This window comes from Tasmannia lanceolata, unplaced genomic scaffold (genome assembly GCF_043159265.1).
Source record: "Tasmannia lanceolata isolate RefF3 unplaced genomic scaffold, GAP_Taslan_0.1 ptg000037l, whole genome shotgun sequence".
NCBI lineage: Eukaryota > Viridiplantae > Streptophyta > Magnoliopsida > Canellales > Winteraceae > Tasmannia > Tasmannia lanceolata.
This window is the reverse complement of record NW_027518714.1, coordinates 6071268-6096180: the sequence shown is the minus strand read 5'-3', so window position 1 is coordinate 6096180 and position 24913 is coordinate 6071268. Positions and strand designations below refer to the sequence as shown.

The 24913-nt window shown below is 39.1% G+C and overlaps 1 protein-coding gene across 1 annotated transcript; it reads right to left on the bottom strand.

Moving 5' to 3' along the window:
- Positions 1-162: 162 nt before the first annotated feature.
- On the bottom strand, positions 163-12861 carry LOC143862522 (craniofacial development protein). Its single transcript, XM_077373587.1, has 4 exons — positions 11785-12861; positions 1266-1383; positions 840-1079; positions 163-563 (listed from the first exon to the last, which is right to left on the bottom strand). The coding sequence occupies exons 1-3, from the start codon at positions 12633-12635 to the stop codon at positions 876-878; spliced, it is 1173 nt and encodes a 390-aa protein (XP_077229702.1). The 5' UTR covers positions 12636-12861; the 3' UTR covers positions 163-563; positions 840-875.
- Between the last annotated feature and the right edge of the window lie 12052 nt (positions 12862-24913).

The window sequence follows — 24913 nt, the reverse complement described above, 5'->3', positions numbered from 1 at the left end:
GTGTATCCAGAAAACCCTCGAGGTTTCAAAACAATGACACAATTCAAACACAATAGCCCTGCATAGGGTACTTCATTTTTCAGTAGACTGCACTATGCTTTAGTCTACTGAAGCATTCCTCCAAAGTAGGTAATCATAATTGGAAATTTTCAGAAACAGAAAGATCAAAGCGTATCCAGAAAACCCTTGAGATTTAATAAAAAGACAGAATTCAATGAAAATTGGCCTACACAGGGTACTTCAATTTTCTAATCTAGAGAACAGTCGCAAAATCATTTGAATTTTGTATGGGCACAGCTCATTTCCATATCCAATAGTGATAAATTAAAAGAAATAACCTGTGGTTCATGGAGCAAATGAAGTACCTATCAAATATAAAAGGGTAAGACAGTAAATCATTTTGTCTCAAAACCTCTCACATAGCACTGTTGCTGCCGCCGTGATATTCAGGCTGTAAATAAGAATTTCTCGTCCCATCTTTCTCCACGACTGATACATTGTGCATGACAAATGCTCCTATAATGAAAATCCGGCAGTCCTCCTCTCATCTTCGTTCGACTTCTCTATAAATTCCACCATCAGCTTATTCAATTTCGAAATAAATAAAGGGGAGTGATAAATCGACCCCCATATATCTTAAATCAACCCCCTATGTCTTTCTTTCTCCTCTTTCTCTCTCTAATCCAGAGGAGAGAGAAAGACACATAGGGGGTCGATTTAAGATATTTGGGGGTCGATTCACTGCCCTAAATAAAATGGCACTAGCTCAAACACTGCAGTATAGGAGAATGGGAAGAGAGCAAGCAATATTCATACAAAGCTCTGGAGAAGTATCATACCTGAAACATCAAGATCAGGATCTTCAAGATGATGCATTACTTACTGAGATTGACTACATCCTTCAGCACTTTGCTGATTGAAGCCTTTACTTCGTCAGATACTGCCAACTGGTGAGGCACCGAGCCCAATGCATACACATTAACGACTCTCAGTGCATCTGATAATATCAACTTCTCCCTTGTGGTTACTTTTTGGTTCGCGAATTTGCACGAGCTTTTCAATTTGCAAGGACGACATACCTGAATGCAAGAGAAAACAACAGGAAATAATCTTTGAGCGGAATATTGAATATTACAAGCGAATAAAAAATTATAAAATTAAGGCCTGTAGCTCAATGGTTGAGGCTTTGTTTCGCAACCTTGAGGTCGCAGGTTCGATCCCAAATTACCTACCAAAAAAAATTATAAAGTTAAGGCTGCACTCACAGTATCTTCCTGAATGCTGAAGAAGGAACGTAAACTTTTAGCAGCAAAAACGGTTTTCCTTTCAACAGACGGGCAACCTAAAAGGGCAAGCTTTTTCAACTCACTGCCTGACAACCACCTGTAGACGGAGGAGTTTTAAGGTTACTGTGACAGAGGCCAGGATTAGGAAGCAGTAAAAGCTGGACCATCTCCAATTCGGCACCAAGAGGAAAGCATACCCAATTGTTCTAAATGCTTGAAAAGATCCAAGTTGCAACGATATGTTTCAACTTACACCATTTCAAATATTTGTAACAAATTATTGTCATAATCAGGTGGGATTTGCTTAATCCTACCGTGGTAAAAATAATGAGAAGTGCTAGTCACACGTGATTAAAATTGTATGATCTTTGCAACAAGGTCCAAACCTTATGTGATGCACATGATGAGACAGCAAGCAATAGGATATTTTTACATGCAAGCACCCTACGTGATGCACGTGACGAGACGCCAACCAATCGGACTGTGGGTATTGCATTTTTTTTTTACGTGCAAACATCCTTAGCAATTGCCACAAATAATGCATTAATATTTGAATCATTAATAAAGAGGAAAAGCCTTGGTTGGCGTAGAAGAACCTAACAGAGAACATGATCCACGTAGAAGAACCTAATTAGAGCCGGGTAGATTCCTTTCACCTTCTTCATGAAATTTTTCTAAAGGATTCATTTTAGCCGACCCCAACTAGTTTGGGACAAAGGCTTTGTTGAGTTGAGTTGAGTTAATAAAGGGGAAAGGCATGGTAAAAATGAAAATGTAACCAAAAGCTCACAAGCGCTGTAAAAGAACTTGAGTGTGATTCACCATTTCAAAAAAAAACCTTGAGTGTGATTCTTGCCCAATTTATAGGGAATATTTTCAGATCAAGCCTAAGATCCTCCAGAGCACATCATAATCAAGCATAAATCATAACAATTGTGAGTTGAAAACTAGAAACTTCCCATTTTAGTCTCCTTGTGTGGGAGTCACGATTACATCATAATCAAGACAGACATTTGACGGACTGTATCTATACAAGAAGTCAAGAACTGAAAACTTACCACATATATATGAATGTATTGTGAGTTATTACTCACGATAGAAGTGTCTTGCTCATCCAAATTATTTTGAAGTTCCCAATTTCTTGAACAAGTAAAGAAACTACAGTCCCCACAATAGTTATTAAGCGCTAGACAATATTTCACAGTTATCCTTGTGTTTCTACTGCACGGACATGTTGGATGGGAAGGCCTGTCAATTCAACACTGTCAGACCCTATCAAAACAATTACAACTGCATACACAAATATAAAAAAAGGATGGAAGTGATCCACTCTGAGTCAGCAACCATGGGCTTAACACGAAACTGCTTTCCATCTTCCAAACAATAATTGGTTTGCATGTCATCATTCAAACAATTCAGATGTACATCACATAAGAAGACCTGGAAAGCAGTACAACCACTGCAGAAAACTGCAATGGAGAAGCAAAAAGGGAAAACATCAGCTTTAGAGTCATTTCCTTCCCAAAAGGCACACGACTTATCAAAAATGTCTTTGTATGTTCAAAAATATTTTGATATCATTACATCCTTATAAGGAACATTGCAGAATTTCCCTCGTGTCTGTTTGGTTGCAAGGCATGGACTCAGATAGTAGTTGAATAAGAAGTCAACAGGGAGGAGACAAGCATTGGATTTGCCAGGAACTTACCTCGGATAATCATGGTAAGAAGTGTTTGGTTGTCAACCTCGTAGAGTAGTAGTATGGGTGTTATTTGTTTTGAAAAATGGCGTATTTTATTGATAATAAAATAGCAGGTGGGCATAGCAAAACCAGTAATAAAGCATAAAAATAAGCAATTACAGTTACAAGTCTTTTCCTTTCCTACTTCCTACCAGTGACAACCTATCTTTGATAACTCGAAGTGCGACCTTTAGCCTCTTGAAACCTCTCCTTAACCCATACCCTCATAAGACAGATAATCCTAACAAGAGCTTAGATTCTGAAGCTCTAGAGTAATCACCACACCCCAGGAGATAAAGAAGCAAAGCAAGAGTATCTAGATTAAGACTAGTTTAAACGAAAGACATAGTCTCTCAAGCGAAAACCTTTGAAATTGCAATTCCTTTGGATATAGATCGAATACATTCTCTTTGCTATGTGACCATGACACTCATCCCTCTATAATCAAGAAACTATAACCATTCTCCCCAATTCTCACCCAAATTTACACATCTAACAAAACTACTACATAACTTAGAAGAACTCTTCTCAACTCTGTTGTGCCAATGCCCTCAAGCTGTCTCCCCTAATCAACAAAATTTCTAATTCCTGAACTCGCACCAAGTGATTAATGCGGAGAGGGAATTTGTTGCTTATCAAAAAGGCTGGGGAAGAAGCCCCCTCCCAGCCTTCTTTTCAGCCTCTTTCTCTCTTTCCTTTTTTTTTCTTCCAAGTCTCTTGCCGCCATAGTCAGGAACATTTCTTTAGTCGCCCCTAAATCCTCCTCATATCCAATCCCAAAGACGCCCCCCATTGATAACAAATCATCAAACTCTTCCAAGAACAGAGAGGTAAGAAAGAGTAGGGGTGTTATTACCAATATGGAGAGAGAAGAGAGAGGTAAGAAAGAGTAGGGGTGTTATTACCAATATGGAGAGAGAAGAGAGAGGTAAGAGAAAGTAGTAGTAGGAGTGTTTGGTAGCAAAGTTTAGGGGGGGGTTGTTCAAGCTCAACTTTGATGGTTCGAGCTTGGGTAACCCAAGACCTGCTGGTATTGGTGATCTTTGCTGTGATTCTATTCGCTCTGTCATATGGGCTTATTTGAGCCCTATAGGTATCTGTGATGCTAGTGAGGCGGAGGTCAGGGCGGTTTATCAGGGCATAAAACGACTACACAGAGATCTGTACGACAAAGTTATTGTGGAAGGTGACTCGAATAATATGGTGAGATGGCTAGGTTGGTCGATGATTCCACCGTGGAGATTTACATCTATTTTCGATGAGATCTCTAATCCAACTTTTAGATCGTCTATTGTTTTCAGACATGTCAGAAGATCGGCTAATAGTGGATTCTTTAGCTATGTTTGGGGATGGTAGAGTGAGGTTGGAGTGGTTTGATTTTTTACCACCTTGATTGTATTGTATTTGTTTCTATCTTTTTATCCATCTTGTACTATTGGTAGACCATCTTGGTCGTCCCCCATGTAATAAATTCTTTCACCTTCTCAAAAACAAGAGCGAAATAGAGAACAATAATTGTTCCCAAGAAATTCAAGCAAAATTCCACCTTTTTTTTATGGATTTTGGCTTGGATATCATATGGAGGGGACACGAGTGACACATCACCAGACATGCAATTATTATCCATGAGACATCCCCGGGAGTCTCTTGGGATGTCAATGATATATACGTCCACCTAAATGCCAAGCAAAACCACTAAGCCATCCCGGCTTTTGTGCAACCAAACACACCCGTCAAGAAAGATGGATAATGGAATGTAAAGCCACTACCGCTAGTCACCTGCTAAGGTGGAGATTGGGACCGAGGCTTCAGTCAGGTACTGGTGGCTCAAGCTTCAAGCCAGAACCTGCACTAATTAAAATTGTCAATTGAGTATATTGAAGTGCTTTCGTAGCTCCGTAAGCTGGCCACTTCTCAATCTGGGTATCATCAATTTAGCGTATTCCATTAATGTAGACAAAATCTACTATAGATGCACAGTTACCAAATTCGATGTAATGTTTACAGAAAACAATATCCAAGAATATAAATATTACGACAAAGAGAACAACTCACAGCAACTCAAGTTTCTTAAATAAAAAGCCTGGGATATGGTATTTGCGGCTACAAGAAACCATATCAAGGTCGGTTACAACCATAGATCTGATCCTAGGAAAACATTCTTATTCCAACTAAAAAGTTGACATTCTGCTGTGCAGATGTCATGTAATCCGGCAGTGATACAAAACCCTGGTGGAAGGAAAATTTAGGTTTTGGTTTTGCACTAAAGAGTATTTCGGTAATTTTCTTGATGTAGTGGAACTGATATAAGTCACATATTGGGGTTACGGGTTTTAGTTTTTCTTTGAGTTTTCTGACCTGAGGGAAAGGCAACCCCTAAACCGAAATAGTGAAACTCTTCTCCAGTGGACGTAGGCACACTCTCAAACCACACAAATCTTGTTCCTTGCTTTGTGTGATTGTGTTTCTTGCATCTCTTTTTGACGTTTGCTGCATATCGTATGAAGATCTCTCGGTTTTCCACACATTTAAATAAAAGATCAACACACAAACAAGCACAGATCAAGAAGACCTAATTGCTAAAGTCTATAGATCCTTAGCCATAGAGCCTTAAAACCCCCTATCAAATTGTAAATCGAAACCCCTACTAAATTGTTATAGACTCTAGTACAGATGTTACCCTAAGCCTGTTACTGATCCTATGCCAGATTTTCCATTATAGTATTTACCTCTGATTGTTACAAAATGTGTTTCCATATTTTATTACAGATCTGATTAGATATGTTATAAATTTCTGTTACAATTGTAACAGATTCTTTACCAAACTATTAGACCTGTTAGAAACCTGTAAATTCTCGCACCTTATTCAGAACTTTGTTTTTTGAATAGTAACTGATTTCATTAAAAAGGGAAGACCGAGAGAGTCCCCCCACACACACCACATTACAAACACGCCCAGACAGAGAAAAAAACAAAAAACTTGGAACCTTATTCAGAACTTAAAGATCGTCTACTCTTTCCAAACCCTTTAAATCCTTCTATACATACTTGGAACCAACCCTTATAACCTCTTATTTTAATTCATTTAAGTCTGTCACATACTATTTTAAACAATCACCAAACAACTTTTAAGTCCTATACACAAATTCTCATGACTATCCAGATTTATTACTTTACCCAAATCTGAGCCTACCAAAGAGAAAGTGTATCCTTCACTACATCAGCCTGCTTCTGCTTCAGTGGGCAGTGTTTGCTCATAGAGGGGAAATACCCCAGAGGGTGAGAACATCACCAACATGTAACCTGCTCCTGTCGCTTACAACAAGCAAGATGAAGGCATCGGATTAGCGACATCATTTTTGAATTTCATCAGTAAGGAAATGGATGAAGTAAGTGGGTGATATCTACATTCAACTGTGCCCCGGAGACACGATCGAAGCACGCCCGCCCAGTGTGCTTCTTTCACAACATCCGCCATGGGCAGCCCTTAGGTGAACTCTGCTCCTCTCACGAGAAGAGGGCTAAGGCCGAGGTAGTCTTCTCTTGTCTCTTGTTAAAAAAACTACAACCTCATGAAAAGAAGACACCCTGCCGACGCGAGCCGACAGGGACACAGTTACCTACCCGAACCCTATACCGTAAAAGGCAAAGGTACTTATGCTGACTTCTAAGTTCGGCCCCGTCCCCCTTTGCCAAATAGAGGCTGAAAGAAGCTTCTATTTATAGGCGTTGGAGGCCCTTAACCCTTTATTATTATTAGTAAGATGGGACCAATTATTAAGCGCCATCCTTTCTCCTTGTCCGCCGAGTCAGAGAAGTGACTAACACCGCCTTTCCTATGAGCTTCCGTCTCGTTAATTTCTTCATGCTCGTTTCAAGTTCTAAGTACCGTCTGTACAAATCAGAATCCCTTCCTTACTTGATTTCTTCTTCATATAGATAGATATAGGAGCTATGGGGCAATTACTTAGAAGTACATTTTGTGTTTGTGGCTCCGTGGGTGAGCTATGGCGCCGTGCCCGCCTTCCCTGTGGTAACCAACAATGAAAGAGCTATTCCTCATCTCTCCTTATGGGGTGTTCTCCAAATAAAGCTTCAATCAAGACAGCGTAATAGCTGCTAAAGCATCTTCCTGATGTAAAAGCTTAACCAATGCGTAAGTTCTTTGGTTCAGCAAGGTAACCAATGCATAAGTTCTTTGGTTCAGCAAGGTATGTAATGACCCTAACAATTGTTTTGGCCATGGAAACAGTAAGTACAAAAACACGAGAATTATTGATCCTAACCACCGAACAAAGTTGTAAAGTACCTATCTTGTGCATTGGGTGGGTGGCATAGTGAATGGGCCACAAAAAAGGGTGACAGTTGCTCATCCAAAATTGATCCCACTGCTTGAAACAGTTCCACACCATACATTGGTCATGTGTACGGTGGAAATTAGAGAATTTTTAACTGTATGGGGACTCAAGACGCTGCCCCATGAGGCCGAGCCTAAAGAACAATGTCCCATGAGACAGAATAAAGAACATCTCCCTGCAAGAAAAATAAGAAACCCGAAAGGAGGTGTGGCAACAGAGAAAATTTCCCAAACAATGAAAAGAAACATAGAAGAGGAAACATGTTTGGGAAGGAAAAAAATGAAGGAAAAAGAAAAACTAAGTGTTGATATGGTTACATGTCAACAATGTGGCAAAAGATTGGGAAGTGGATCTTGATGGAACTCGTACTTTTTGCATTATCTTTTGGGCGATGATATTTTCACCCCCCTGCAGTACGCATTCGCCCCCCATTTAATGTGATTTGACGTCAAAAAGCGTTAAAGTTGCCCCCTGTTCACGTTATAAGTGTTCACGTTATAAGGGAGCGAATGTGTACTATAGGGAGGTCAAATTATCATCGCCCTATCTTTTCTTAAAAAAATAATAATAAAAACTTGAAAACTTTGGACAGTATCACAGTAAAGAGATAAACCTATGTGTTTTAAAAAGTCCAAAATGCCCACCTGATATTTGATTGATGGATTAATGTCATGAGAGGTCATTGAGGATTAGTAATGAACTTCATAAGTTTCTGGGCCACTAATGAAGCATCTGATCAGATGGAGTAAGGTTTGCAAAACGAAGAGGAGGCAGGACTCGGCATTGGTAGAATTCGTCAAAGGAACAAGGCATTGTTGGGCAAATGGCTGTGGCATTTTGGGATGGACAAGACCTCTCTATGGCATAATATCATTACCGAAAAGTATGGAGCTGAGTGGGCTGAGTGGGGTGAATGGGTGTGTAGACATGGTTTTAAATTTCGGCTGAAACGTTTCGTTTCGGCCGAAATATTTCGGTTTTGGTGAAAAACGAAACGAAATTCACAGTGAGTCGGAAAAGTACCAAACTTCGCCGAAACGTTTCGTTTCGGTAAAATTTCGGTGAAATTTCGGAAATTTCGGTGAAACGTTTCGGAAATTTCCGAAATTTCGTACCGAAACCGAAATTTAAAACCTTGTGTGTAGAAGGCCGTCACCTAGAATTGGATCCGGTGCATGGAGATCTATTAGCTCCACTCGTGACCTTTTTTTTGGCTAATATCCGATATCGGGTGGGTCGAGGAGAAGACGTTCGCTTTTGGTACGATCTATGGCTTGGAGAGAATACTTTTGTTGACATATTTCCCGATCTTTTCTTATTGGCAGCGAACCGGGAATCCAGAATTGCGAATTATCGATTGCGAAGTGAAGGATCCTATAGTTACTTTTGGGATATCCGCTCGAGGAGGAACCTAAAGGATTCGGAGATAGATCATTTTCAAAATCTTATATGAATTCCATCCGAGACTTACCTATCGCTGAATGAGGAGGATAGATGGGTGTGGATGCCAGACCTGGAGGGTGGTTTCTCTGTTTGATTTGATCTTTCTTCCGAAAGATCATTGACGACAACCTACGGACATCTCCTCGTGCCAAGGTATGGAAACCTATTGCCCCACCACGTATAATTGCATTTTCGTGGACGGTGGTACACCAAGGAATTAACACTTGCGATCGACTTCAGAGGCATGAGTTCTGCATGGCAAGTAGATACGTACTATGCTACAATGCAGAATGTCTTTGGATCATCTGCTCTTGGGTTGCTTTTTCGCACATCAAGTCTGGATGAATCTAAGTTCTTCGGAATGTCATGGGTCCTGCCAAACAGTATCTCCAAGGTCATATTGGATTGGAACGGTGATTTCTTAGGGTGCCTCGAGCAATCGATGTGGATGGCTATCCATACGATGTTGTCTGGCATCTATGGAATGAGAGAAACAATAGGGTTTTTACTGGGAAGGAACGTGTGCATCACTACATTGCACTTGACGTAAAGTTACCCATCATTGATTGGTTCCACATGAAAAGGGATTTCCCTTACTCTGTTGAGAGTACATTGAAAAATTGGATCACTGTCATTAGTGGAAAAAAAAGGCAGCTCTGCATTTCTCCTAGAGGGTTGGCACCGCCGGAGTTGTGGTTCAAACTCAATTTTGACAGTAGCTCTATGGGAAACCCTGGGAGGGCGAGGATTGGAAGGCTGGTTCGAGATCATATGGGGAAAGTCATAATCATATTCTCCGGGCAGGCAGGACACTATGATGCGAACGAGGCTGAGGCTAAGGCACTTCTTTGTGGACTGAAATGGTATGCTGATCATAATCTGGGCCCACTGATTGTCGAATGAGACTCAGCTAATACAATAGCGTGGGCATCCAATCGATGTTGTGGGCCTTGGAGACTCGCCTCTATTATTGACGAGATTCGGGACATTGTGCGCTTAATCAAGCCTCAGTTGTCTCATATGAGGAGGTCTGCCAACAGTCTGGCGGATGGTTTGGCGAAATCGGGTGTGGACCGAGAATCAACTATTTTTGGGGTGGATGTCCAAATCCAGGAGTGTGTTTGATCAACTCTTGTATTCTTGTAATGCCCCCGGGCCTTTCAGGGGACAACTTGTCCCCAGCTTCTGGTTTTTAATTAATAATATTTCATGAAAAAAGAAGCGTCTGGGCCATGGGCCACATGTACACTGTCCGATTATCAAATATATCACTGTAAGGCCTCGATTAACTTCCTATAAAGGATAGGACCTACAACAGAATCATCATCTGGTTACAACATATTCAACTAAATTGGAGTGTTAACTTACCTTGTTGTCTGTAAGATGAACGCATATATAAATTTACATTCACTCAAGCCATGAAAACACATATCCACTGGGCGAACAAGTGACCTCAATGTAATGAAAATATTGCAGGTGTGCCTTATTGATCACAATGAATTAAGGAGCAACATAAACTCTATTATACAAATGCAACATGAGTTAATACCAACTACCCTTACAACTGAAATAGAGAAATGCAATACAATTAGACACAAAGGCTAACATATTGTTGTAAAAGTGAGAAGTAATTCACACTCTTCAAGGTTTCACTATTGCTATGTGGAGTATGGTGTGATTATGTAATATGCTCAAGTATGTGTGTGTGTGTATGAGTAAAGTGTTTCTGAGCTCGAGCTCAAATAGCTTATCTGAGCTTGAGCGTCAAAAACTCATGCGGGCACACATTTTTTTGGGTGATCCAAAGCATTCATTTGAAAGGCCCTTATATGGATAGGGTGACTACAAAAAATCAGGTCCATAGGATCATCCTAACCCATCCAAAAGTGGAGGGAAAAAATGGACAGATACTGTTTCTCCACAGATCTGCCCATTGTTTCACTCCACAAATGAAATGGTTAGGATGATCCTATGGACCTGATTTTTTGTAGGCACCCTATCCATGTAAGGGCCTTTCAAATGAATGCTTTGGATCACCCCAAAAATGTGGGCCCGCATGAGTTTTTAAGCTCAAGCTCAGATAAGCTTACTTGAGCTAGAGCTCATAAACACTCTCTCTCTCTCTCTCTCTCTCTCTCTCTCTCTCTCTCTCTCTCTCTCTCTCTCTCTCTCTCTATCTATATATATATATATATATATATATATAGGGGGCGTGGTTTCTGATCTCAAGTTCAAATAGCTTATCTGAGCTAGCCACTATAAATACACCATCTCCCATGTTGTTTAACTCATCCTATATTGGGACTCAACATTGTCTATCAGGTTAAGATGTTACAGTATAATTTAGACAAGTTATGCCTGGATATAGGATGAACATTAGTGAGAAGTAATTCACACTCCTCAAAGTTCCCCTACTGTTAATGTGGAGTATATTTTGATTATGAATATAATTTGGGACTTAACATTGTCTCTCATGCTAAGATTTTACAGTATTATTTTAGAGAAGTTACGCTGGGACACATGAGGAACAATATCCCTAGAAATGAACATAAACTAATAACCGGTTGAGGGTAAATACAAAGGACCAGATACATACCTACAGTCACAATAACAAATTTGAGATGATAATAATTCTGCATAATTTTGCATATATCATAATTAAAATACACTACAGAAAAGACAAACCAAATCAATTCATATACAAAAAAAAAAAACAGAACTAGAAAACTCTGCAACTTAGTCTACCATAGATGACGCTAACTCATGTTATGGGCCCTTTTCCAACACCAAAATGAATTCTCTAATGACCCAAAACAGGTCTTATAAAGCCAAAAACCAATCCTGTTAGATTCCAATTCTAGCATATGTATCCAAAAAACAAGAGAAAAGATGATTAAAACCGTAACTTTCTACAGAACTTAAAAGAGAGAGAATAATTAGAAGATAAATTGCTTACTTTGCATTCTCTTGATGGTCCTGACCAAACTTTTCCACTGCAGACTTTACCAAATTTTGCGAAAAATTGTTCGAAAGGCGATCGAGATCGAACTCTCCCGCTTTCAAGAAACTCGGATTATTCAAGTAGCCTTCTTTATACAAATGATTCACGAACAAAACCAACTCAGGGGAAAGTTCTTTCGGACCACTAGCATCCTCTTTCAAAGGTTTTGATTCTACAGTTGTCTTATTCAAATGGGAAGGATAAGCAAATAGAGAATGCAGGCTGTTTGTTTTGGAATTGACACTCCCTACTTTTGTAGGCTTTTCCTTCTCCCTCAGACTTTTGTTATCGACACTCCCTGCTTTCTTCTGCGTTTCTCTAGGGTTTGCTTTCTCCCTCAGACTTCTTACTTCTCTCTCCAAATCCCGTAGTTTCTTCTTTATTTCCTTAATTTCCTTTGATTCTTCTGACTTCAGATCTTCTTCTGAACGCTCACTCTCTTCAATCCTCTCACTCAATCCAACTGACTCTTTGAACAAAACCTCCAAAGGCTTCTTTACCTTCTTCTTCTTCTTTTTCTTTCCCGATTCGTTCTCACTTTTTCCCGATTTCATTGAATTTTCACAGCTCTCTGAATCGATTAACTCGGTTTCAGTTTCTTCATCGTGGATATCGATCTCTTGAGCTGAAGCAGATGAAAATCGTTGAGAGATGAAAGAAGGGGAAGAGAAACGAACCTTAGAGTCCAAGTTTTGGAAAACTGGAAAAGCGGGAATGAAGGAACCAAGTGGAGGCATTGGTGAAGCATTTTGGGGTTTGAGAAATCGGTGAAAATGAATGGAGAGAAAGGATCTGAAATAAACCATTGTGAGATTATTGGAAGAGGAGAGGTTGGGGTTTTGGGCTTAAGGAGGGAAGAATGTTTCGTTAGGGCGACGTTGCATTATAATACAGTGTGACGCACCTGTTAGGGAATAGTGGGTCCCATCTTTTGATTGATCCAAAACGTCCACTTGATAAGCCTTGCTCTAGATCTCCTGTGGCACGAAAATCAGACCGGTGGTAAGATTGGATGTTTGGCATTCATACTTTCTTTCTTTTTCTTTTTCTTTTTTTTTTTTGACATAGGGTATCCCACGCCACTTTTGTAGGGCGGCACTAGTCCTACGGATGCGGAAGACCACGCTCATAGCACACCCATGACTTTACACCAGAGAGCCACACCCTTCCGGGTTTGGCATTTTGGCATTCTTTTGGTGCCCTGAGAGATTTAAAGCAAATATTTTAGTTGTGTCTACTGTTAGGTTTTAGTCCCTGCTCTCACACATAAGGTTATTAGTTCTTCCCATTGGACTACATATAATGAAGTACAGAAAGTGGAAGACTGCCAAATCGTTATTCATTTTGCATACGTTTGGAATAGAGGTATTTATGATTGAGAATAGTAAAATAGAGGTATTTATGACCGATCTCTACTCACGCTTATTTTGTTCAATAACATGCTTATGATTTATCACTCAATGCAATATGAGTTTTACAAATAGGTCAAGCAACCCATCTCAGCTCAGCTCAGCTCAACTCAACTAAGCCTTTGTCCCAAACTAGTTGAGATCGGTTAATGAAACCTTTAGAAAATTTTCATGAAGAAGGTGAAAGGATCTATCCGGCTCAAACTGACTAAGTCTAATCCCGACACTAGTTGGGTTCGTCAATTTCTTCAATTCTATCCTATCAAAGGTCATGTTCTCTGTTATATTTCTAGCCCTCAAGTCTTTCCTCACTGTTCATACCTAAGTTATTTTCAGTCTGCCCCTACCTCTTTTAATTCCATCAACTTGGCACGAGTCACTTCTTTTCACTGGAGCATCCAAAGGCCTATGTTGGATATGCTCAAACCATCTTAAGTGGTGCTCTCTTATCTTCTCCTCAATTGGTGTCACCCCCACCTTTTTCCGGATGCGTTCATTTTTAATTCGATTTAACTTTGTGTGGCCGCACATCTATCTAAGCATTCGCATCTCCGCTGCACTCATCTTATGCAACCCAATTGTACAAAAAACATAGATGGCAGTAACGTTCAACTACTGATGTGCCTCATAAACTTTCAAATCTAATTGCTTTTCTTAATTTATTTTTATCAAATTTTAAGTAGTTAACACTTCAACCGCGGTTAATTTGAACACTTTATATTATCCTTTTGAATTACACCTCTTGAACATATTTCGTACCCCTACGTAACAAAATCATATCTTAGATAGTTGCACGACAAACAACCTATAAACTATCCAAAATAAACTATAAGTTGAAGACGATCATTTCCTACAAATTAAATAGGTGTTTACCATCTCTGTGTGTTGTTCCCTTAGTGCCATGCAAATAAGATGATCCCATGGTCCAAAGCATGATATTTCCCCATTTTGAAATTAGATTTCCTTACTCACCTCCCTAAAAATATAAATAAAAAAAGACAAATGAAGATTTGAATTCAAACAAGAACAGGAAGGAACGTTCTTCAATGTATAATTCTAGGAAACTATGACAGAAAGAATAGAATATGTATGTTTTTTTTTATCGGTAAGCTGGGGTTAGGCGGACCCCTACCAGTATATTGATTAAAGAAAGATGATACAATAAAAGGAAGAAGACGACGCCCTGATCCTTTGAACAATGGCTAAGGAAGGGAGCCGAACAAACAAGGACATGATACCCTTGATATCAAAACTTAAAACAAGCACAACAAGAGTAGAATATGTTGACAGTCTTTAATTGTCAAAAGCACATATAGCCCAAAGACTCATAAACTCGTAACACTTCATTAGTCTTCCTAAAGCACCTAAATATCAGATGTACGACGAGAATAACATTCACATTTACGGTTATTAACCTATAATGCAAGTCAAAATGTAAAAGGCAACGTTGCCCATTTATTTCGGTCATTTCCACTCATTTCTTATATGAAAACGAATATGTAGAAATTTTTTGGGTCTCATAGAGTCATAGGTAACACCAAGGTTTTAAATTTCAGTTTCGGGGGTAATTTTGGACCTAGCCGAAACTGAAATTTCAGCCGAAATTCGGTAAAGAAACGAAATTTTGATTTTTTGGGCCGAAATTTGGGAAAGGAATCAAAAGTTAATATATTTTTTTTCCAAAATTGGCGAAATTTTCGGTTTCGGTCTGGACCAATCGAAATTTCGGATTTCGGACAAAATTTCAAACCTTGGGTGACACTAATGTCAAAACACCTCCTACAGAACATCATGAGTGACCCACATGATCTTCGTCCCATTTCATGCAATAGGAAGACTACAAAAATCAACAATTTATGTAAAAGACGACAGTGGCTCTACTTACCTGAGGTTGTAATGGCTTTTGCCCTTTTTTTTTCCGATAAATCTGGTAGGGGTCCAGCTTAGCCCCAGCTTGCCAATAAAAAAAATCAACAATTTAGCTTTTCTTGGAGGAACACTAATTGAGGTATAATGGATCAATGGTCTAGGATCATCCCATCAAGGCGTTCCCAACAGTATTTGGACAGATTTATGGTTGCCAATTGGATCAACGGATCAGATCACGAGGGAGAGTGGGGCCCAATAAATGTCTATTAGGAAATAGTGTAACACACCCTTTCTTTGTAGCATGTTCCTCCTCTTATTTTGATTTTCTTCGTTAACAATTGATAAACATGTACGCTCACCATTGAAAATGTTTCAAAGAATGAGACAGTGAAAATGATCAGAAGGCAAGTAGGTGGTATTAACCATAACGGCCACCCTCCGGGGTTCAATGAACCATGGTATTGGCTGCTATAGTTATGGTGGAAATGAACTAAATGAAGCCACTTTCTTTTGGCGTGTTAACTGACATCTTCTTGTCTCCACCGACTTTAAACTTCAAATTGCCAATTGACCCACCTTGATTCTTGATTTATTAAGCCTGGCTTAGGGTTCAGATAAAGCATTAATTTTTGTAGGTCATAATCTTCCGGTCAATCTCTCATGGATTATAGAGTTTTAGATGAAAGTCCGAGACGCCTATTTGAAGGGCGGTGTCAACGGGAAGACACACATGCTAATCAAATCCAATTTTTTCCTTGTAATTGATGTATTTCGACCAGAAAGGTGATTGTGTTGGGCTCATTGAAATCGCAAGAGCCCGTTTGGATTGGAGGGAGCCTCCCGAGTTAGTGTAAATGCTAAACTCGAGGGAGCCTCCCGAAAACCCATCATCTCCATTGGATCTGCGTCCCCCAACTGCATTAATATATAACCCACTGAAATATGCAAAAAAAAAGGAATCATAAACGTGGTTGGGTGGCATGGATTCAATAAGGCGCTTTTGCGGCTAGGTTTTCTCAAGGGTGCCCTTGGGTTTAGCATTTCGCTTTGGGATTTGCTAGGGAATTTTGCGGAAAGGCATTATGTGGCTGACTTTGCATGAGAGAACAGCCACCTCGGATAAATTAAATGAACAAGACAAAACCTGCTGAAAGGTGAGCCTTTGTGGCTATTCTCTCATGAAAAAGTCATAAATTCCCTAGAAAATCCCTTCCTATATGGTTAGGCTTAATTTAAAGAGTTTTTATATGGTGCCCGACGTTCAAGTACCGTCAAAATGGCACCACCCGTGATATTTGATCCAACAGCAGCCCACTTTTTAAGAGGCTGCTGTTGGATCAAATATCAAGCTTGGTACTTTTGAAGTGCTACCTTCCCAGGACTTGACGGTCGGGCATCATATAATTTCAGCATTTACCATTAGGGTCTTCGAAGCATATAATTTCAGCATTTAACACTAGGGTCTTCGAAGCGAGAAAGAAAGTTTTGCCATACAAATAACCGCTTTTTCCTCTTCCTATCCTTTTTTATTCTTTACTTCAATGGTCAAGGCTCCGTTCTTCAACCCAAGGTTCAATCCCAGCTTACATTCCCAAAATTACAACCTAAGATCACTTGTCACTTGATGACTAAAATTATATATAAAAAAAGGGAAATGATAAATGCGCCCATTTTCATTACTTGGGACACCCAGCTACAGTGTATCTATGACTGGAAAGGGACTGATGTACTTCATATGTGAAGGAATGAAGTCCCAGCTACAGTGTATCTATGACTGCAAAGGGACTGATGTACTTCATATGTGAAGGAATGAAGTAACCTGATTGCCATATACATGCAGCTGGGTGTCCCAAGTGATGAAAAGGGGCCCATTTATGATCCCCCCCCCCCCCCCCCCCTCAAAAAAAAAAAAAAAAAGGCTGACTTAATGCATATATTTATGTTTGTTACATATTGATTGAAAAGGCAAGAAATGAGATATTTAAAGCAAGATCATTTCTTATAATTAATTTAATTACTAGCACGACCCACATACGGTGACACACCAAATCACCATGTCGACTCACCTTAGATTGCAGACGTGGCAATAATTGCACTGATCGCCCCCTTAGGGCCACTTTGGATGCCACCAAAATTGGTACTTATTTGTAAATAAATATTTTTTCAATTTCATCTTACTTTCAAATAAGACTGAGGTTTCCCTAACTATATCATCTCTAAAACTATTATAACAACGGGCAAAAATGCAATCATTTTCATGAAAACTCACATAAAATGGGTGGAAATGCTTTAGTCTTATTAAAAATATTTATTTAACCTTATTATAAATTTATAACTACCATTTTTTCCCAAAAAAAATACAAAAACAGAGTGAAAAATGTTGAAAAGCACAGAGTAATGCTAAAGTGAAAGGCCTCTTTCAAAAAAATAAGACGCAAGGACGACCTATTTGACTCGCCTCCATCTATCACTACAGCTATTGCGAGCAGGTGAGTGACGTAGACCCAGTGGTGTGCCCTTCAGGCTGGTTTTTTTTTTTTTCTTTCTTTTTCTTTTTCTTTTTCTTTTTCTTTTTGCAAGGGTGTCCATGTAAACACCTAAATTTGAAAAAAAATCTATAAATAAGAATAATTTATTTTCAAAATCTACTCAATATTTCTCAAAAGCAATCTTTACTTTCTCTCTTCTCACTAGACCTGGCAAAAGCGACCCGTGCCTGCGGGTCCGGGTCGACCCGACCCACCCGCAAATTTGCGGGCACGGGTCTAAGTTTTAGTGACCCGTCAAAATCTAACCCGCGGGTGACCCAACCCGCAAAAACACGGGTCGGGTTGGGTCAACCCGCGGGCACCCGCATTTTTACCGTATTTTTTGAGAATGTTATCAGCCCTACTGTTTTTTACGAGGGAACTCCTCACTTTATAAAAAGTACGGTATGGCCCGCACCATAGGATTATCCAAACCGTCCATTAGATGGGCCATAGCCTAAATAGGTTATGCCCCAAAATTATTTCCATTGGTTGATTCTAACCCTCCGATCTATAGAGGGTTAGGATCAACCCTCTAACATTCAGATTGGAGGGTTAGGATCATCCTATGGAAATGATTTTTGGAGCATAACCTATTTAGGCTATGGCCCATCTAATGGACGGTTTGGATCATCCTATGGTGTGGGCCATACCCTACTTTTAATAAAGTGAGAGTGTGCTCATAAGAAACAATAGTGTTGATAACATTTCCTTCTGTTTTTTATTTTATAAGAATTTGCTACCAAACTTCTCCTATGACAACTTATCGGCATGTGGCCATCGTGGTGCAAAGATGCCCACATGGCATGGCAAATGTTGGCAAATGTTGATAGCAAACAAAAAAAAAAAAGTAATCATTACACCAAAAAAGTAAAATGGCTAAAGTTATAAAGTTTTAAATGGAAAATTACCTACAAATGGTTATAAAGTTGTAAAATTACGAAAAAAATACCAATAAAATATAGAATGTTATGACAATTACGAAAAAACAGATGCGGTCAAATAAGAGAATTATTACAATCGCCATACGGGTGACCCGCGCGGGTTGACCTGTCCCACCCGCGGGCCGTGCGGGTCACCTAAATTCTGACCCACAAAAAATGCGGGTCATTTCCTCACCCGACCCGTGGACCCGCACCCGCATCACCCGCGGGTTGACCCGGCCCGACCCACCCGTTTGCCAGGTCTACTTCTCACTCTCCTTTTTTGCCAACTAATCATTCCCCACCCTTTATCTCTTTTCTTTTATTTTAGCAATTAAGATATCTTTCTCTCCTCCCCCAGAAGGAAAGATACACACAAATTCAAAAATTAGGGAATCTTTTCCCAAAACTTTGCACTCCCCCAACGTCTCTTTCTCCCCTTCTCTCTACAAAAGGACAAAAGTCCTAATCCCAAAACCACTCTCTCACATCCAATTAATACCACAAGACACAAAGATACATTCTCTCATCTTCTACAACACAAGAGACCATTCTCCTTTTCCCTTTTTTCCTATTTTACAAGAGGACAAAAGGGCTCCTCTCTCAAGGATTTTCTTTTCTCTCTTCCCAAAGCACCCCCTTCTCTTATTTTCTCCGAAAGAACCGAGGCTCCTCTTATTCTCCCTCACCTCCTCTCAATCTCTTACAAATCCTCCACTTTACCAAATATTCCACTATACCATTTTTTTTCTTTTCCCTACAATTTCAAATTGGGGCAACACAACAATCACCCAAGTCCAACTTGATCTTCAGACAAGGCCTACGTGGCCCACCTTCACTTAATTCACATCCGCTTTCGTCGGATCCACGATGAATACTCGGATCAACATATCACACGCATATGGGAGTACCAAGCACTTCTCATTTACTACTTTTTTCTTACATTATTGCTCATTACTTGTTTATTGTTTCTCTAATCTCATTTATTTGACCCAAGCATTTGTCTTTTGGTGCTTATTTTATTTTTCAATTCATTTTATTTACCAAGAAAAGACAAAATATATTGGGCAGTGCCAGTGATAAATCGACTAACAAATATCTTAAATCGACTCCCTATGTGTCTTTCTCTCTCCTCTGGATTAGAGAGAGAAAGAGGAGAGAGACAGACACACAGGAAGTCGATTTAAGATATACGGGAGTCGATTTATCACTCCCCAATATATTTTGTGTTCTCATTTAGCATTCCTTTATAAAACACATTATTTGTAAATGATTACATAGTAACTGATATTTCCACCCCATTTCCAAAATTTTCACTCCCTTTTGTTTGTATTTTCTTGAAAATGGCGGCATTTCCGCTCATTTTATTTGTCGTTTCTTGAAAAAGGCTGCATTCCCCTTCTCATTCTGTTTGAATTAGACAATGACACTGGCTACACAAACAATTGGAAGATGATATATTGATATGAAGCCACGCTTGGTTTAGTGCTGTCCCAAAAAGTCTCGGATAGTATATTTCTAGCATCTCTGTAATAACAACAATTAGAATGACCTCTGTTGTGTGAGTGGTAACTGTACTAAATGAGAAACTGTATCTCCATGGGCCCACTTAGATTGCCAATTATTTAATAATTGCGCTGATCTAGCAGTGCTAACCATCCAATCAATGTGTTTCCTGCCAATAGATGTAAGCCTTCTTTTTTTCTGTCCATTTGCAAGCTTTTTAGCAGATCAGATGGCTAGGAATGTTTGGTAAGACCAACTTTTTGGATCATGTCCAATCCGAGGAGTGGGTTCTCCATGAGAATGGTCGGTAAAAGAGCAATGTGGGGCCCACCTAAACACGAATAGGCGTTGAATGTGTGGGCCTTTGTCCATTTATGTTCATGAACAAAGCCCTCAGACATGTTTGTAGTTCAACACAAGATGACATTTAAGTTGTCGTTTGTTGGGGGTTTTTGAATTGAACACATCCTATTTGTTAACTGATAGACATAGACGCTGTCAAGTATCCCTTACGTGTTTCATAGCTAGAAAAAAAATGTGTAGCATAGTTACCAGAACTCAACTCTCAGCTCAAGTCCCAAACTAGTTCGGGTCGGCTAAATGAATCCTTTAGAAAAAAATTCAAGCATAGTTACCCGTAATTACTTCAAAATCTTTTTTTGCATTTTAGAGAAAAATAAACTGACATGTAGTCAGGCCCTCCAGTGTAGAGTTCTTCTGTAAATTGAGGCTAATAATCTAAATAAGTAAATCATGATGTTATTCGCATAAAACCCCATTTCCCTTTAAGTTGAGTCTACTAATCTAAATTAGTAAATCATGATGTTTTGCACATAACGACTTCTCTAAAATGAGGCTTGTAATATAAATTAGTAAATTATGATTTTTTTTTCTTTTACAAGTTTAGTATTGTGGGACTGAGCCTCTAGCTAAATGCTAAAGGCAATAGCCTTCAACCTTGAGGTCGGAGGTTCTATCCCCATCTCACCTGCCAAAAAATAAAAAAATTGGTTGTCCTTTATTTAAATGAAGGTAAGTTGAAATATTTTCTTACCTTTTCTGGAGTAGATTAGATCCAGAGCCATGAAAAGCTATATTATATTTTTTTCGTATCTTATGGGGAACTGTAAAGAACGAGATTTGGGGCATGGTATATCTCTATTATTTTATCTTTAATGAAGAATCACGAGGTTCACGATGACATTTCACGTAGAAAACAAGATTCAAATCCCCTTCTTCTTATCCATTGGAGATTTGGAAAGGTAAGCTGGCACAGTTCTGATTTTCTTTGTTGACAAAGAAGACTTTGGCTTGGTGGTTCAAGGGACACCCTTTCGGGAGCTCTCATTGGCTGAAGCAAATGGGACCCATGCAAATCACGATCTCATTCTCTAAGCAGCATCTCTCTTTATTTGCTGATGCTCTTTGGAGCTCCTTTACCGTATTATTTCTAAAACTATTTTAATCATTATTTATGAATAATTATATTTAATTTCAAAACCGTTTGCATATAAAATTATATGCAAATATTTTCTAGGGGTATACAAAGAGGCCCCTAGATGGTGAACAATCTAACATGCACAAATGGCACACGTTACTTCTTTCAAGATGTAATGGAAGAGGAGAGATCGATGATGTCATGGGTGAGGTCCTTCATGTGGATGTTAGCGTAATCTTTTATGAAGGAAATGAGTGCCGGCTTCATAGAGACACCGGTTGGTCCGTCGTCGCCTTTGAAATTTGGGGGTGCTTTTTTGGGGAAGTTGGTGTGGTTGAAGTCCTAAGAGAAGACCGGGTCCATGTGCTTAGCAAAGGTGAAAGCAGGTTATAATGTTAGTGATATGTACCTGTTATGGTTTATGTGATATGGTTTCAAAGTAGTTATCAGATAGTTATTTATGTTAAGAGCGGGGGTGTTAGTTTTTAAGTGTCATGTTTTAGAGATAGCTAGAGAGAGGTAGCCCTGTTTGTATTGCCAGAAAAATATTCAATTTTTCTTAGGAAAACTTACGCTTTCCATAATTTAGAAGGAAATCAATGAGTTTGGTTAAATTAGAGGGATATCATTATAAATTAAGGTCCATCCAAGTAAAAATCGAATGGGATTGGTTCAAGTTATCTTTTAATTTGGGCAATTACAAATATTTTTCCTCTAGCTTCTTTATATTGAAAAACTCTTCTTTCTTTTTTCCTCTAAGTAGGGGCATACTATATATAGTTGGTATTGAACTTTGGTGCAGCCCTTGACGCATTGTGTCCTCTGTGATTTTAATTTTTGGTAGCTACCTCCATATGCAGAGAAATAAGTCTTTTAAGAGAGCCTTACTTGACATGCCTTGCCCATCTCATTTATATACCTCATTCTATATTTATCTTTGTGTTTCTTTGATTATTTGCATCTCCACCATTTGATCTCTTATCATTCAAATTTGTCCTAACAAGAGTGAAGGCAGCAGCAGGTGGGTGGGGTGCAAAATTTCTAGGATTCAGCCCCAATCATGGTTCTAATACCTTGTAAGAAATCAGAATATGCAAAGTTGTGAGAATTTAGACTATATTTATTCCTTATAGGGCTTTATCTAGAATACTAAATAGATGAACTTAGCGTACATGATAAACATTCTAATCCTACCCAAAACTTAACAACTCAATAAGTTGCTAATTAAGGATAGTAGCAAAAGAAGGAAACAAACCTACCTCATCACACTTTCTCTACTATTTGCTTAAAAAATGGGAAAAAAGTGGGGAATGTAAAGAAAAAACCAAGGAAAAGAAGAGTTGAACGTAAGAGGAAAAAACCTACCGAATAATTTCTTCTTGTTGTGAAAATTTGCAATTAATAAATGTCTTGGAAAGTGACACTTTTATTTTCCTTTTTTTTTAATTTGACTACTGATATCTGCACGACTAGGGCTGCAACTCGGGTCGGGTTTTGGAGAACCCAACCCTACCCGAGAAATATCTCGGGTCCGGTTGGGTCGGGTCGGTTTGGGTTTTTTCACGTTGACGCAATTTTTTAAGGAAAATTCTTGTTTGGCAAGGCAACTCAACTCATAGAAGCAGAAATTACACTTGAATCAAACAATGATGTAATTACACTCACATTACACTTGAATCAAACAATGTTGTAATTACAATCAATGTTGAATCAAACACTTGAATCAACTCAACTCATAGAAGCATAAATTACACTCACACACAATAACAGTGGGTACGTGGGTTTTTACTTTTAACTTTTAACTAACAATAGAAAAAAATGTACATACTATAACTTATGTAACTCGGGTCGGGTCGGGTCGGGCCCCTTCAAACCCGGCTCGACCCGAGATTCATGCGGGCTTTTGAATGCTCAACCCGGCTCGACCCGAAACCCATGAAACCTGAACCCAACCCAGGCTATTTTCGGGTCAGGTCGGGTTGATGCGGGTCGGGTAAAACCCGGCTCGAGTTGCAGCCCTATGCACGACCACGCTTTGATAATGGGATTACTCATTTTGTTTTTTACACTTCTCTAATTAGCTTCTTAGAGCTTTTTGATAATTGTAAAATTAAACTAGGTTTTGATAGGTGGTTGAAACATGTAAAACAAAACTCCCATTATAAAAAACATGATGACGACAGATATCAGTCCACTTTTGTTTTTACATGATACTATTATTCTAATCATGTGATGGAATTTTTTTTATTGATGTTTTGAATACAATATTTGATTAATTTGTTAATGTACTTCCATTTGGGCCGACCGTCGATCATGAAAATCTTCAACTTTTTTTTATCAAAGTCATTTCCTATGGGCATTTAACAAGTGGATTTCCCCATTAGTTGCATGTGCTTGTATTCCTCTTCCTTTTACTTATTTATAGCGATTAGAATCCCACTGACAGGGTAGAAAATAATCCTATGTTTTAAGCTTGTTTAAGGCTACCAATGCGGTGTGATCAATCCCGAAAAAAGAAAAGCTAACACCTTAAATGGGCAGTCCATTAACCAGTTAATCCACGTCCTTGGTTGTCGTTATGTTGCATCAGTGTTGGGAAATGATAGATTAGCCCCGTTTTATTCCTTGAGGGGGTTGGCCCAGGGAAGAAAAGGGGGCAAATATATCACTTCATCTTTTTTTTCACTCTAAAACCTCTCTCGTTGGGCCTAACAACGAACGTTTCAATTTGTAGCCAAATAACTCAACAAATGGGAGGGTTAATATCAGGTGATGATAAATTCACACCCCCTGGGGGATAATTCGCACCACTTGTAACGTGATTTGACGTCAAAAAGACAAAAAGCGTTGAAAGTCTGCCACAACACAATTCACGTTATAAGGGGCGCGAATTATCTTACAGGGGTGCGAATTTATCATCTCTCTTAGTATAATCCTAGGACTTCAATTTTGGGGCCCGGCCTATCTACAATAAAAAGCAAAAACCGACAGATTTAAATTCTTCATTCACGTGGTCCAGACGACAAGTTTTTAGGCTGCACGAGCATGCACCATATAAAGATTGGCCATATCTACCCGTACGAGTGTGCACATAAAATTCCTAATGGTGATATGGTGAGCCCCATCATGGAATGTTGATAGTTCAAAAAACTATCACGAACCCAAAAACCCTGTTTGTTTCGATTTTGAGAACTGATTGTGAGTCTGAAACCAATTATTAAACTCAAAACATGAATTTGAATCCAATAATTTGTTTTTTAAATGGTAGGATTTTATTATAAGAAGCTACCATGACCATGACATTCGTGGAGATAATATAGAGCAAACAAAAGAAAGGAAATAGACAATTACAAGATTTCTTGAGGGGGAACGGAAGTCAAATATCCCAAGCAATCTTCTAGATACTCCTTC